Here is a 15275-nt window from a genome sequence, read left to right on the forward strand (position 1 = left end):
GTTTGCAAACTTTTGTAAAAATCCGCTACAAAACGCGAAAATATATACACTGTACATGTATTAAGCTCGCCTTCATCTCGGTTAACATACCTCTCCTGGGTTATTGTAAACGGAAACCCACCTCAACAAAAATTCATAATTACAAGGTTAAGAAAGAAAGACAAAGAGGGTCCAACGCTACGATTTTTTTTAGAATACCCATCTCTATAACTATATCCTCGGTTATAGACAAACAAATTGTGTGACTGTTTTAAAATGTTTTAAACTATCATTTGCATCGAAATGACATAATATGTTTTCTTTGGCAATTTTCGTAATGCTTGCTGTAAAATAATTTGTCAACTGAAAAAACAACAAAAAATCGAACAGTTATTGTTTTCAATGCAAGGGAAGCTCCATGTTTGATATTGAAATCCTTTGTTTATTTTTTTTATAAACATTCATTAGCATAAGATCAATAAAAGTATTTAAAATAAACTGCAGCCTACGCCTTCCTCCCTAATCTATAAACTAAGTCCATTAATTATATTTGTAAGCTGCGAAAGTAAAATATTCAAATCCAATTTCTGATGTGTATAAACAAAGACATTAATATATTTATATCATCTACAGTTGGCCATTTTGAACCCCACGACAATATATATACATATATATAAATATACACTGCACACACACATATATTTTTGTAGAGTCTTAATTACCAATTAATAAAAATAACATGAATCAAAATGTTACCTTCATGCTTCATATTAAAAAAGGACTAAATAAAAACAGTGTAGGCTATAAGGGGACATAAGGTTAGGTAACGCGTCCGTTTTTGGTTCATTTCAAAGTTGACAATTTATTTTCTAATTTCCTCAATAACGACATATATGCACTGTTGGCTGGTATGTGCTGCTCTTTGACCTTTGAACCAATTTGACCTTGTCTACTAAATATTTAAATCATAAACTAAATATGACTTTGTGTGTCTACTTTGGGAAAGGTCTCTCCTGAATACTGATCGTCACTGACCTTTTAAGATCTTGGGAATTATATATTATGTCGTATTCAGAAGTTTTTACGTCAGTTTTCAAATGGTGGTGGTATGATACAATGTGAAATACACTAAGGTCTAAAATATTGAGTAAGGTGACAAACTGCGCATGTCAGAATGACATTACATGTATTTGAGGAGTAACAATTGTTTTTTGCTAGAGTCAATTGCGAGTGATTGATATAGAAAACACAGCAAACCATCAATTCCCGGCGAGGTTATGAGTGAGGCGTCCTAACTGAGATCCCGCTGATTAAAAGCCAAGGTATGTATGAAGGAATGTTCTTACAATGAAAAATGACAGGCATTGTTAAGACTTTGTAACTTTCTGTCATGTTAATATTTGAGAAATGTTACCTACAATGCAAATCAACGAGGAATTATACTTAGTATACTGAGAATACACGCTATCAAATCTCAATACGAACATCATTGTATTACTGTTGGTGCTTCCACATTGTGACATTGTCAAAAAATCATCGAAGATTTTGAAGTTAGGAAACAGGACAAGATATCGTTAACAGAACTTCTTTTAAGTCATCTAAAAAAACTGAAATAGACTTAAAATAAATCTTTTTCTGATTTAAGAATTTTACATTAATATATTTATATTTTCAATACTTTTGTTAGAATTTTGTGGGTTGCCTAATATTCATCAATTAATAAACTCAGACTTAAACTAAAACAAATATTCTGAAACTTGTTTTAGATACAATAGACCTTCGATACTGAAGATATAACTAATCTTGACCCTCGTTAATCCAGCTACGAACTTCATTAATCCAGACCCTCAATAAAGTTATCATTATTAATCAGGACTCTCGTTAATCCAGCTACGAACCTCATTTATCCAAATCTTCAATAAAGTTATCATTATTAATCAGGGCCCTCGTTAATCCAGTTACGAACCTCATTAATCCAGATATTCAATAATGTTATCATTAATAAGGACTCTCGTTAATCCAGCTACCTCTATAATTCGGACTTTCGTTAAGCCACTGCCAATTATATTACTGGTGTTGTGTCCTCCGCCATCTTGTCATTCAATTTGCAATATGTATACATATACATGTATATGAATATTTTGTTATCCTATATGCTGTGTTTCATTCGGAAATAAATTGAAGTGAATTTTTATAAGTGGACTTAAATCTATTACTCAATGCAAAAACTTGTTCATAAAATCCGGACCCTTGTTAATCCAGTCACCAATAATCACGACCCTTGTTTAAGTTATTGGGATTTTTTTTACTGTCCATATATTACAAGACATTGCATCGACATTTTTAGAGTCATGTAACAGAATATGGTGTTTTCTAACTTTACATTCTCTCTATCATTCTTTCTATTCATTCACTAATTTATTCATTCTTTTATTAATCGTTCTATACCGGTGTCTTTTTATTTATTCATTCATTCCCTCAAACACGCCCTGGTCTATTTATTGTTTTGAACGTATTTTATTGTTTGTATTTTAATAACTTGTAAAAGCCCTCTCCACAAATATATATTACAAAGATTGTGATAGCGACACAGTATACTTATATTGATTATAAAGAAAGAAAAGCAAATAAGAATGACGGTAAGAGCATACATGTTCGATTTTAATTAATTAAATCTCGTTTCTTCACTTATACTTTCATAATGATAATTACTTCTATAGACATTTATCTTTGTTCTTCAGTTAATTTTATAACTAGTGTATTAATCTGATACCATCACCACACAAAATATACACACTAATTTACAATTACATCTCCGGCGTTATTTTAAAATTTCTATGGACTAAGAATAAGTCTATAAAAGCAAATCATGATACGTATAACGCTTTGTACATAGATAATTAAAACATGAGCTATAATTACAGAAAGGTCGCCTCTCATTATCTAATGTTTTAATTAAAGTCACCAGAGATTAAATATTCTGATAACACGCTAATTAACTTATCATTAAATCATCAAGTTAATTACATCAAAGATATATCTTATGTCGTGAATGGATTGTTTATCACTGGCCGTGATTGAAAGAAACGAAATGCCATGACCTCATCATCACTTGGCGTGAAACACAATAGGTCAAGTATATAAATATACTGTGATGATATTCACGAGAGCGTTGAATATCAATTACAATAATGCGTCGTTTTTTTTACTCATACCTCATCCTATCAACGTATGCGTTATGTTTGTTTTCGCTGATTTGATTTAAATAAACATGTATTGTCAATCAACAATGAACAACTAATCTATGCCTTCTCACAATATACATCTTTAGGGAGTTAAAATTTTGGATGAGAGTATAATTTTTTACTTACAAAAATACGATATTCTAAAAAGGAGCGAAAGACATTTCCACGCGGGCTACCGCAAAAACATGCTGCATGGTTTACAAGATTTGTCCTAAAATTCCTAATTTTGGGAACTACATTGGCGTCAAGGCCTAGGCATGCAGATTATCTCACTTATAATCAGTGACCCCATGAAATATATTTTCTAAAGACAAATAGAATACTCTACATAGCTTATGGAAATATTCAATAGTATTTCATTAAAGAGTATCTTTATGACATTGCGTGTAGACTAGTCGATTTATGTTAATAATCATATATTCATTTTCACTTAACACGTGTATGTAAATTATCAAGTTGATACTAAGACATATTCTTAATTATGTTGTCATGAAATTAAGCGTGTATTCGGTCGTTTTCAGATGCAGTGGTTTGCCGTATCGTTCTTTGGCCTAGCCGCCATGATCCACATTATATCCGCCAGATTCCGCGCCATCTATCCACCAGAAGAAATCTTACAATGCTTTGAAGAAAAGCGTTTCCATAGCAATGCCACCGATCCACGTTGGGACTGTAGCCACAGTTGGTGTGTACAAAAGTTCCGATGGCACATGGCTAAAAGATTGTGGCATAACATTTCTAGTGAAACTAATCAGTGGGTAGAAGAGCTTCTGCGCATGACGGAAGGAGAAAGGCGGAAGCGACAGGTTGAACCATTGAGAGTTCGACAGGAGTACCGTCGTCTGACGGACACACAACGACGGAATTACCATAGAGCAATACAAATGCTGAAAGCAGATTCGGTAAGTAATCTTCTCCAACACAAACACCAAATCTTTTAAATTTCATTTTTACATTTTCATTCGTCGTTGCGGCTTCAGTTGTATGTCACCAGTATGAAACACACACAGAGAAATACTCCCTTTGATCATTTGAGGATAACATAAACTTGTACAAGAGAATAATTTGCGAAATAAAGTTCCCATCGGTATTCGACATCAATTATTTTAATGTTAACACTCCCCCACATTCTGTTGCTGGCTGTGATATCAGGTCAACACTTTTTTCTGCTTTACATCAAAGTAAGATTTCCTTATGCTTAAAGGTTTAAAATGAGCGTTGCCTAAGAAACACAATCTGACACAGAGTTAAAAACCATCGACGAGTTAATTTTCCCCAAGTTCTATACATGTACATGTGTTTCTTTTCAGTCTATACAACCAAATCGGTATGACGCATTAGCCAATCTTCATCAGAAACTCGGAGACGATATCCATCATGGCGCTGCCTTTCTAGGTTGGCACAGGGTCATGCTTATCATGTAAGTAGGAAATAGAAGACTTTACTTGTACAGGTTAAATTTTGCTTGGTGTACTGTATGTTTAGTTGTTATCAATATTCTGTTTACGGTTGTTATATAACATATAACAACAAAACAAGCTAAGTTATCAAACCGTTTATAAATGCCGGATAAAGAACTATTTTGTTGTATTCACGTGTACCATTTTGTTTGATCTGAGTCAATGAAAAGCAGTTTATCCATCTTTTTGTGTCAAATCTTACATATTTTTTAATACATGTACATGTATGTCGTATTTTTTTTAACTTTATCGGCCATATTTTTAATTTTCATTTTTTTACTCACCAGATACGAGAATGCCCTTCGCCAGAAAGTTCCCTCTGTGATTTTGCCGTACTGGGATTCACGGATGGATGAACGTCTTACCAATCCGAGCCTTTCTGTGATGTGGACAGGGGAATTCATCGGTAACGGCTTTGGGAGAGTCGTTAACGGACCATTTGCTTACTGGCAAACCCCTTCGGGTCCTCTAGTCCGAAACTTGGGTCAGGAGGGCCAACTGCTGTCGAACAGACAGACACAAGCTATACTATCGCGAGTCAGAATGTCAGACATTACAGAGCCGCATGCGCAGCCTCCATTTGACTTTGAAATCCGACACGGTGAGGTTCATAAGTGGATTGGCGGTATAATGGCGCCAGCCGAACATTCCGCGTTTGATCCAGTATTTTTCCTGCATCACGCCTTTGTGGATTATTTGTGGGAACTATTTCGTGTGAACCAGCGTAGAGCCGGGGTAAATCCTACCACAGACTATCCCCGGAGATTTGGTCCGGCGTCACAGTCCCCGACATCTAAAATGGGTTTCGGAAAACTCAACATGATTCACGGTCTGAGTGATATATACACGTCACAGATTTACACGTACGAGAACTCTCCCACATGCACATACCGGCAGACAACTTGTGGAACTAAGTACCTCCGGTGTGAGGTACGATTCGGGTCGCCTAACTGCGTAAGTGTCACTGCAGCCGAGTCTCAAGCCTTTGGCAACGGAAGTCCGTCCAGAATGGGCACAGCTAGAGCAAGACCAACTTCCCGTTCCGGCAACAACCAACGTCCGAGACCGATGTCCCGCAACGGAAGTGCGTCACGAACACGAGGAGGGACAAGGAACACAAACTTAGCTCAGTCGCGTGGACGGCAATTACCTCCTGTTGGAGCCCAATCACGAGGGAGACAAATGCCCCCTGGTGGACCCCAGTCACGTGGTAGGCCCAACATGTGGTCACAACAAACCCCGATAGCACCACAGCCACAACAAAATTCAAATAGACAAATGCCGCCATTTCCGCCAAATTTCTTCGGTACCAGAGCAAAAAGGAGTTTAGGAAAAGGAAACGGGGCCGATGAACAGTTACAAACTTTTAGAAGTATGGGCGAAATATGTCCGGTCAAAGAGCCACCGCATGCCATACAAAACCTATTTGAAATGAACGGAATAACAGACACAAGAGTTTGGGTTTATGTTCCCGTTCAGATTGTGTTAAAGCGAAATCCCCAACTTCAAAAGTTTAACGTTTTTCCAATTCATAGCTCAAAAATGGTTGACACTGTAGACTTATATGATCCTACACAATATTCTAGTTTAAAGGATCAATTTATACCTAAACCCGAGCGCGGAGACCAACAGTGTAAAGAAGACAGACATGATTCTGTTTTCATGAAAATGATGGTCCACAGCAATGGTCTGAACTACCACGGTACCTATCGAGAATTTGCACTACTTAACGCGATGCAACCGTTTTCTTCCTCGATTGCTTATATAGCGGTAAAAAGTCCAGAAAAACATTTGACGGAAGTACTTTTCACCACATACGATGAGTGCGGAAGGGTATGTCAACCATATTGTCGAAAATCAGGACGATTTGTTCCTTGTTCTGGAGCAATGCAAATAACTTCATATCCTCCTAAAATGTACGGAACAGACTATGGGGACGCCGTCCGGTTAGTTTGGGACTTTTCAGGGGGTTTACCAATTTTGAATCATGACAGAATTGCTGTGAGATTTTTATGTTAAATAATTTATTTCCTTTCTGTTTTTTGTCTCGTCTCTTTGTTATTACAATGTCACTGAACAAATTGTGTTGTATTGTTTATTTCTTAATATAAGTATAGACTTTGATTCTTAGAAGTCTATAACACTGCCAGCCGAAAATACATGATTTAGGTCACCGTATTCAAACCATTAAAAAAACACCCTTTTCAACATTTTGAATGTTGTTTTCTTAATTTCTGAAAAATCTTAAATATGTTTATTAATTACAGCAGTTGATATCAGTTATTCCATCTGCAGGTTTCTCATCAACAGTTACACATATTCAGACAGTTTTACACATTGTCCAAGATTCTTTTTGGCAACTTCCACGTAAATTCACAGTTAATAGATAACCATTTAGTTGCATATTAGTTATATTGATTATATTTTTTATTTTTTATTTTAACATAATGATTAAAATAAAATTTATTTTTTTATTTATATACGAAAAAATATATACAGTTGTATACAGTATATGTACATATACAAAAAAGAGAGATACTTTAAAAACATTCATGTGAATGTCCGTTAACTTCAGAACTTATATGAAATGATTATGACAATGCAAATATACGTCACCAAACGACCAGTATGTAACAAAAAATGGCCATAACAATATGATTAATACGGGATACAAGCAAACTTTGTCACGTGTCACGAATCAAGTCCTAACATCTACCAGCTGCGAAGCTGTTACATTCGACTACGCGCCTACTTAAGGCTATATGCTACAATTTTCGATTCTATCACATAAGTAGGGCTAAATACATGTATTTGTGTATTTTATGTTTATTCGTGCCTACCTTAGATCATATTGTTACAAGTGTACCTTATTCGATTATGTCCCTATTTAAGGCTATATGCCACCTTATTCGATTATTTCTCTACTTAGGATATATGCTACCTTATTCGAATATTTCGCTACTTAATTATGACTTTATATTACCTTATTCGATTTTTTTCTCTATTTAAGGCTATATCCCACCTTATCCGATTACTTATCTACTTAGGATATATGCTACCTTATTAGATAGTGTCCCTATTTAAGGCTACATGCCACCTTATCCGAATGTTCCGCTACTTCATTAAGACTTTATGCTAGCTTATCCGAGTATGTCCCTATTTAAGGCTATATGTGCCACCTTATACGATAATGTCTATTTAAGCCTATATGCCACCCTTTTCAATGACTTCTCTACTTGAGGGTATATGCTACCTTATTCGAATATTTCCTAATTAAAACTGCATGCTTTCTTATTCGATTATGTCCTTTATCAAGGCTATTTATGCCACTTTATTCGATTATATCCCGATTTAAGGCTGAGTGCTACCTTATTCGACTGTGTTCCTAATTAAAGTTATACGCTACAATATTGGTCAATGCGTCTGTTTAAGATGTTATATTGCTTCCTTATTAAATTAATTGAACGAAATTAAAGCTTTCTATTACATGTACATTTGTACGCTAAGAAACCTTACGTGATATGCGTAGATATGTTGCCACTTTTTAAAAGTAAATCATACCAGAATGAGAAATGCGTTAAATCTAAGAAATTTGCAAGAATCACAAATAATTACAATAAATAATAGCATCACTTATTTTAGAGGGAGTTTATACTGATTTATTGTGAAGGTTATTTATTTAAAGTAAGCTAGTATGTAGAGATGTCCGTGTTAACTTTTCTTTGTGACCTAGCCTTGCTCAAGTTCACATGCATGTGGACAGCAAATCCACAATGACTTGGAATTTCTAACCCACCCTCCATAATTTTATACATACGTATATTACAGGTATATGGCTCGTAAGTAGGGAAATAAGACCAGTAGGTTGGGGATTTATATTAAGCATTGCCGGGCTTGTTTTCTCTCTCAACTGAGGACACGTGGCATAGTGACAAGCAACATCATTGACCTATTGTTACTTAGATAGAAACACGACACAGGGACTGGGCAGATAGATCGGTTAGCTTAACAGAGGTCAGGAGGTCACCAGAACAAGGATATGGTCTCCTTCATTATGACCACAACAGAAAAGGAAGTGACTGGTAGGAACAAAAGCACTGTACGGAGACCAGACTATCAATGTACACGTTTTTGTTAACATATACAATATGTGTTAGCTGTCGTGTTCTAGCTAACGGAAATTATTGAGACTGACATTCCCGATTTGTAACGATGGATATGATTGGATAAGACTTATAACGTCTCCCCTTAACCTACAGTATATATGTAACGAAATATGAGCTCTGCTCGTTATGCACCGTGTATCAAGGTGAAAATCTCCGGTAGTTATAGTGAGTCAATGAAGTAGTCGATAATTGTACCGATTCTACTCACAGGGACTTAAATTCTTAACTTCACGATTCGTTTAGTACGATACAGATATACGGACCGTGAAGTTGAAAATTCGTGCCAAGTCCCTGTGATTCACTCTTCCATATTATCGTTTGAACAAGAAATATCTTTTAAAAAGATACACGGCATAGTTTTAATGCTGGTGGTTATAATGTAAAACTGCTGGTGAAATAAATTAACGAACTAATGCGTATTAGCACGGTCCATGGATAACAAAATGATATCAGTTTGAATCATTTTTGGTAATAATAAGACTGCATTTGAATCAGGAATATAGATACATCTGCTTATTAAGCTTGCATTCAATCTTAACTTTGTTTCGTTTTTAACTGCATATCTGCATTTTGCATTTACCGCTACATTGACCAATCACAAACTTCATCTTGACCAGTAACGCCACCTGTCGCGTCATATCCGGGGCCAAAAGAATATCATACGGCTATACGAAAAAGAAACTACTATGCAACGTTCGATACAATAGATTTACTTCCACCAGAAACTGACAGAAAAACTAACTGACAGAGATTTCACAAAATGCCAGCACTTCCGTGGGATGAAGAGCATTTCTCCTTCGTTCAGAACACAATCCTGGTAGGTGGCGTTCTTAAAGCGCGGGAAAGTCACGTAATCAGGATTTTCCACATCAACCCGACTAGTGTTGTCCATGAAACCATCATGTGGGTATAAATAAGGAGTCATGGCCTCAGAATACAGTCGAATGTACTTACGACCAACAACCTGAGCAAGGAAGTTCTCTTTTGGGTCGTGGTGAAGAGGAGATATCGTTCCCTTTGGTCCGAACCAAGCATTGATATCAACATCCTCAACGTCCTCATCGCTTGTATTAGAATACTCACTTCCGGTTCCGCCCAGGAGACAATAATCGGGTATCACAATGTCGTCCTGTAGTTCTGGTATTTGATTAAAAAGTTGATGTTGAGCTAAATATCCGATGGGTTCGTCCTGTTTCAACCTTGAACCTTTGTCAGTCTTCACATTTGACGTTTCTATTGTGAGAAATTGGTCTATGAATTCACTAACTGTCATTAATTTCTGGGTCCATTTGTCATCTGTATACTTCGAGCCTATTTCTATCGGAACCGTTCTATAGCCGGCTATTTTCCGGAGGTAATTAAGAGACCATCTCCTATTGTTCATAGCCGGCCAATGGCTCATTGCATTTGTTATAATCACCGGTTGCTTTGTATACAAATACTCTTTTCGAAAGAGCTCCATGGAAGGGCAGCTAACTCGCTTAATTCCGTTCTTCGTATCTATTTCAATGTTAGGTTCCATCTTTTGTCTCTTTGGACTTTCATTGCCTTCAGAGTAATGATAATCAGATTCAAACAATCGACTTGATTCAGAATCACTTTCATTTGTCAAATACTTACCGGTTTGAAATGACCAATCCAAAGATGACCCTTCCGAAATCATATTTGCACCCAACCAATCATGAACATGTAGCGACATCTTAGAAAGAATGTTCCCAAAAATAGGTGCCCCCATTAAAAGACCCATATCAAAAGTTTTAATACAGCTTGCCAGATTGTCCTTGTGTTCGTCACTTCCGGTATAGTCTATACAACTGGTTGCTATGGCTACCTGACTCACGCCCTTCAGCAGTGATATGAGCGAGTATGTGTGTCGCCAGCAAAGATGGACGTCCTTCCAGTGCCCAGTGTTTAGTTTCTCCCATGTTATGTCCAGTAAAGGGTCACACAACTTGATACAAAGCTCGTACTCTTTACCGAGGAACGTATCAATCATGCGACACAGAAGATTGACGATAGATGGCGCCATTTCGTTCGGGGTCGTCACACAACCGATGAGAGTTGTACTCGATTCCGGGACGTCTTCCATTACCTTTCTAACAATGCTCGTCGCCATTTTGAATACCTGTAAAAGGAAGTGAAAAGTTGAATGCATTTCTTAACATTTTATTTAATCCTGTAGGCAAATCGCACTTTCTTAATCCAAGAAAAAGAAGCAGAACATAACAGGTATATTTAACATTTACTATTTACAACCAAATGTGTGTCTAGGATAGTATTTGTATTTCAGAATAAATGTATTCATGTCACCTTCTTACAATACGAAAAATCTTCTTGTCAAGTCTCCTTTTTTTTTTACTTTCAACCAATCAGAACATCGTCTGTTTGGATGACCGGATAACAACCTACCCGCAAAAGCTATAATAAACAGCCCGAAATGTTATACATTGTACTTGGTTCCGTACTTGTTTTAATGTTTCGACAGGTTGATCCTGATGGGATGATGACGTTTTAGGATTTAACAATATACGACGGTCATATATGTACCATGTGTCGAACTAAGGACATGTATCCAAGTCCGTGGTCGAACTGAGAACCTATTGATGTTATTCAATAGACCGGATCATATACAACTACAAGCAGCTATCTTCCGTCAAAATGAGAAAATTGAGCATGCATGTACACCATCATTCGTTGAAATATTTAATCGGACACCAAATACATCAGGATTGGAGCAGTATATAAAGACCAGTCCGAGATTCGAACCAGACTCCTCCGAGCCCCAAACCCCTCAACTTTAGTATAATATCTAACCTCGGTTTCACCAACATTCCTTACTTAAAATTTTACATATGAACAAAATTGAGGGGAAAATCTTAGTTAGGGAACATTCCTTAAATTCTGTAATGCTTCCTTATGGAAACTTTTCAGTTCATGAATTTCCTTAAGTTAAGAAATATTGATGAAACTGGCCCAGGATTGTGGAACACCAGAGGAATCTTTGATGCGCAGTTTTATAAAGATATAACTTGGCTAATTAATCTATGAAGTATATAAATGGAGATTTGTATAAGTAAAACCTGAGGCAATTTTAGACTAGTTAAACTTCAAAAGGGAAAGATCAAAAGTTTTAACGACGTAAAATCTTTTATTGGAAAGGTCAGACATCTTCCTAATGACAATGACTAGACTTATCAGCATTCTAACGTATTGGTATTCATGTATGGATGTGCCTTGTCTCAAAATACATGTACATTGATAGCATGTTGTCACGGACATGAAATATTTTGAAACAATTATGAATAATCACGTTAATTAGTAATTACATCACGACATCTCAACAGCCATACATGCACCAATTGCCACGGCCCATTGTCGAATTATTACATCAGTTTTCAATGAATAACTGCCTTACCATGGCCAATAGACGAGTCGCTACAATAGTTATCATTGGATAACAGCCTTACCGCGGCCCATAGTTGTTACATCAGTTATCACCATCGTCATCATCATGCATAACCAGAGTACGTGGGTTTTCCCCGGATACTCCGGTTTCCTCCCACATTAAGTCCCCCTCGCGTGCTTTCGTCTGGGCCAACAAGCGTGACTACAGATTAACAATAGTTGATGTAACTTGTTTCGCAATTGTTGTAAAATAATGAAGTTTACATTTACAATTGCCTTATCAAGGTCTTATGGATGAGTTGGATGTAAGCAAAAACACAGGGAACTGAGAATTTGCTAGTCTATGAGTATTTGGACCTTCCCTAAAATGTGCTAAACGCAGGCTAAGGACGTACAAATTTGTGTGTTAACGTAATAATAGTCATATTCTGTTCTAGAAGCCACGCTGAGTCGATCATTGACAGCACTACTTTTAACATGTAATTGTATTGGATAAGATGATACATTAAAATCTGCACAATAAAGTACTCAACTTTAACCAGTCTTGTATGTATGCATCTCATTTACGTCTCTGGGAAATACATGTATTATGACAGATATATCAAGTTACCTGAAGGGTTCCAATGAAAATTATATGCGCTGGTGACGATAAAGGGAAAGGTGGACCCTCACCAATGTAAACATACTAAACAAGCCTCCACTGTAAAATAAGACATCCCGAACTGGAGAAGGGAGTCGTACATTATTTGGTACCACAGGGAACCTGACAATTTGTTTCAGTCTATGTGTATTTGGATATTCCATGTTATGTATAGCAGGTTCAGAGTTGTTTTGTTTTTTGTTATTTTTTTTACATATATTATTCTTTTTTCCCACTCTCTCTCTCTCTCTCTTTTAGAAGGGGGGGGGGGGGGGGGGGGGCTATTAAAATTTTAAATTCATAATGGCCTCTCTGCTTATTACGTTTTCATGCGCTCTAAAAGCCTGAAACTGTGCATGAAATGGAAAGTTCTCAGGTCCTTGTGTATGGCATTATTTATACGATTGACGTACTAGCAGTAGGGATGTGTAAACAACCAAAAGGAAAATAACAAAACTGAAAGCTGCAACACATTAGATCGCGACTATAGACAGATATAGGTACGACAGGGTTCTATTTTATGCCAATGAAAAATGAATGTTTAAAGGATGTACGTGCTGAGCAAGAGGTGATGCCTACCACAAGGATACAGATAAAATAATGGGTTGTTCTAAACTTTATAAACTGAAACAGCCAAGCTAACAGTCATTTTACGTACATGCTCAGGTCCCTGTAGCCTTTTGGGTTCAGTGGAAACACGTGTCGCCATGTAAACGTGACATATGGATTCATTCATGCGTTTATGCATACACGTGGACAGCATTAAATGTATCTGAGTACTATGGTGATTATGACACCGTGATTGTTCCACTTAAAACAGTTAAAACCTTACCTGTGCGTTCCTTCCCTTTTCCTTCCTCGATTTCCTGTTCAGGGGAGGCAACTCGTATTGTAAAGTTGATCTACTTATTAAGGCAGCACTACACAAAATCACAGAGGATTAGCTTCGCGATACCCAATCCCTAGCGGTCTGACTCTGAGGTTACTTTTTCATTCTCTGGGATACGAACGTGTCAAGACCCTTTGAAATATACCTTATTTCTAACCGAGGGACGTCTAGGCATATTTATGGTGAAGTTTAACAAGAGGTCCGGGTCTGAAAGGCCGACATAGATAGTAAGGATTAATGATGAAATAGTGTGTTGACCTCGTGTAACATTTCAGTTGTGAATTGTAACTGAAGTCATCTGACATAATATCAGGACTGTGGATCTTGAGAAGAAAAGCGAACGTTTTAAAATATTTGAATATTTTGACATTGTAAAAAGGTCAAGGTTATTCATATTGGGACATTTTATTGTACACCCCCCCAAACATCAGATAGCTCCTGACCAAAAACCAGTACCTATCTGCTTAGAGAAGAAGTTATAAGCTGACTGATGGACGACAGATCATTCACCATAATATACGCTCATTGGAATTTCGTACCTTATGAGCTAAACTATGGAGTATTTTTGTTAATCAAAGAATCACTGAAGTATATACACTGTACTTCCATCTTGAAAATGAAAAAAAGTCACACCAATAGCAGACTCCGGAGTTCTATGCATTCCACACCCGGATGGTATTCAGGAAGACCGATGATACTAGTTTTTATATACTATTTTTTATCTTAAACCTCCCGCAACAACACAGGGACTTGAAACAAATTTCCATGTTGGTAACGTCAGACGATGGATGTCATGTCACCATATCGGTAAAGGAACGAAACACAATAAATCATACCTCAGAGTCTGGGAAGATGCACGGAACTCATAAGACACGACACCATACCAAATCACTTAGCAAGAATGTGCAGTATTACGATTCAAATAAGTTAGAGAGGAATTAATGGAAAGTTGGGGTATTTGTATAACATTGTAAAATGTTGTGTTACGTATAATGGCTCGTAATTTCTTTTTTTCAATTCAGAAAACGGGTTGTTTCAAGGGGAAATTTTATCTCCATTATTGTTCTCATTATAAAATGACTGCTAAATACTATTTTAATTGACAACTAATCGATAGAAATTCAAACTTTAAATCTGTTCCTGCTGATGTACGCAGATGACATGGTGATTTTTTTTTCAGAAACACCAGAGGGCTCAGAAGACATTCAACTTCTTTAGAAGTATACAACGAAATGGTGGGATATAACAGTCAATACGAATAAAACAAAAGTGCTTGCATTTCTGAATATTGATATTTTCAGGAACATTGAAAATTGGACATGTAACGGATGTCATTTGGAAATCGCAGATGAATTCAATTTATCTAGGTATGTTGCCTAATCGAAAAAAAAAAAAAATAAAAATAAAAACCAAATAACAAAAGCATCAGACCTAGTGAGACTAATAGAATCTAACATGGGTGTGTTCCGTGGACAGGGATATCTCAACGCG

The 15275-nt window shown here is 36.6% G+C and overlaps 2 protein-coding genes across 3 annotated transcripts; one reads left to right on the forward strand and one right to left on the reverse strand.

Annotated features, from left to right (window-relative positions):
* The first annotated feature begins 501 nt into the window (after positions 1 to 501).
* On the forward strand, positions 502 to 6765 carry LOC117337729. Its single transcript, XM_033898827.1, has 4 exons — positions 502 to 1301; positions 3746 to 4126; positions 4535 to 4644; positions 4972 to 6765. Exons 2-4 carry the CDS (start codon positions 3746 to 3748, stop codon positions 6701 to 6703), a joined length of 2223 nt encoding a protein of 740 aa, XP_033754718.1. The 5' UTR covers positions 502 to 1301; the 3' UTR covers positions 6704 to 6765.
* Positions 6766 to 9544: 2779 nt separating this feature from the next.
* Positions 9545 to 13892, reverse strand: LOC117337730 (bifunctional peptidase and arginyl-hydroxylase JMJD5-like). Of its 2 annotated transcripts, none has more exons than XM_033898828.1 (2): positions 13728 to 13892; positions 9545 to 10975 (listed from the first exon to the last, which is right to left on the reverse strand). In XM_033898828.1, the coding sequence occupies exon 2, from the start codon at positions 10964 to 10966 to the stop codon at positions 9560 to 9562; it is 1407 nt and encodes a 468-aa protein (XP_033754719.1). In that variant the 5' UTR covers positions 10967 to 10975; positions 13728 to 13892; the 3' UTR covers positions 9545 to 9559. The 2 variants fall into 2 exon arrangements, with proteins under 2 accessions (XP_033754719.1, XP_033754720.1); XM_033898829.1 differs by lacking the exon at positions 13728 to 13892 and adding an exon at positions 12318 to 12486.
* Between the last annotated feature and the right edge of the window lie 1383 nt (positions 13893 to 15275).

The sequence above is a fragment of the Pecten maximus genome, chromosome 11, assembly GCF_902652985.1.
Source record: "Pecten maximus chromosome 11, xPecMax1.1, whole genome shotgun sequence".
NCBI classification, from domain to species: domain Eukaryota; kingdom Metazoa; phylum Mollusca; class Bivalvia; order Pectinida; family Pectinidae; genus Pecten; species Pecten maximus.

Excerpts from the sequence above, each read along its gene's own strand:
- LOC117337729 (XM_033898827.1), top strand. The coding sequence starts at position 3,746 with ATGCAGTGGTTTGCCGTATCGTTCTTTGGCCTAGCCGCCATGATCCAC. Across the intron at positions 4,127-4,534 it reads AAATGCTGAAAGCAGATTCG|TCTATACAACCAAATCGGTA; the intron begins GTAAGTAATCTT and ends GTTTCTTTTCAG. Across the intron at positions 4,645-4,971 it reads CACAGGGTCATGCTTATCAT|ATACGAGAATGCCCTTCGCC; the intron begins GTAAGTAGGAAA and ends TTTACTCACCAG.
- LOC117337730 (XM_033898828.1), bottom strand. The coding sequence starts at position 10,966 with ATGGCGACGAGCATTGTTAGAAAGGTAATGGAAGACGTCCCGGAATCG.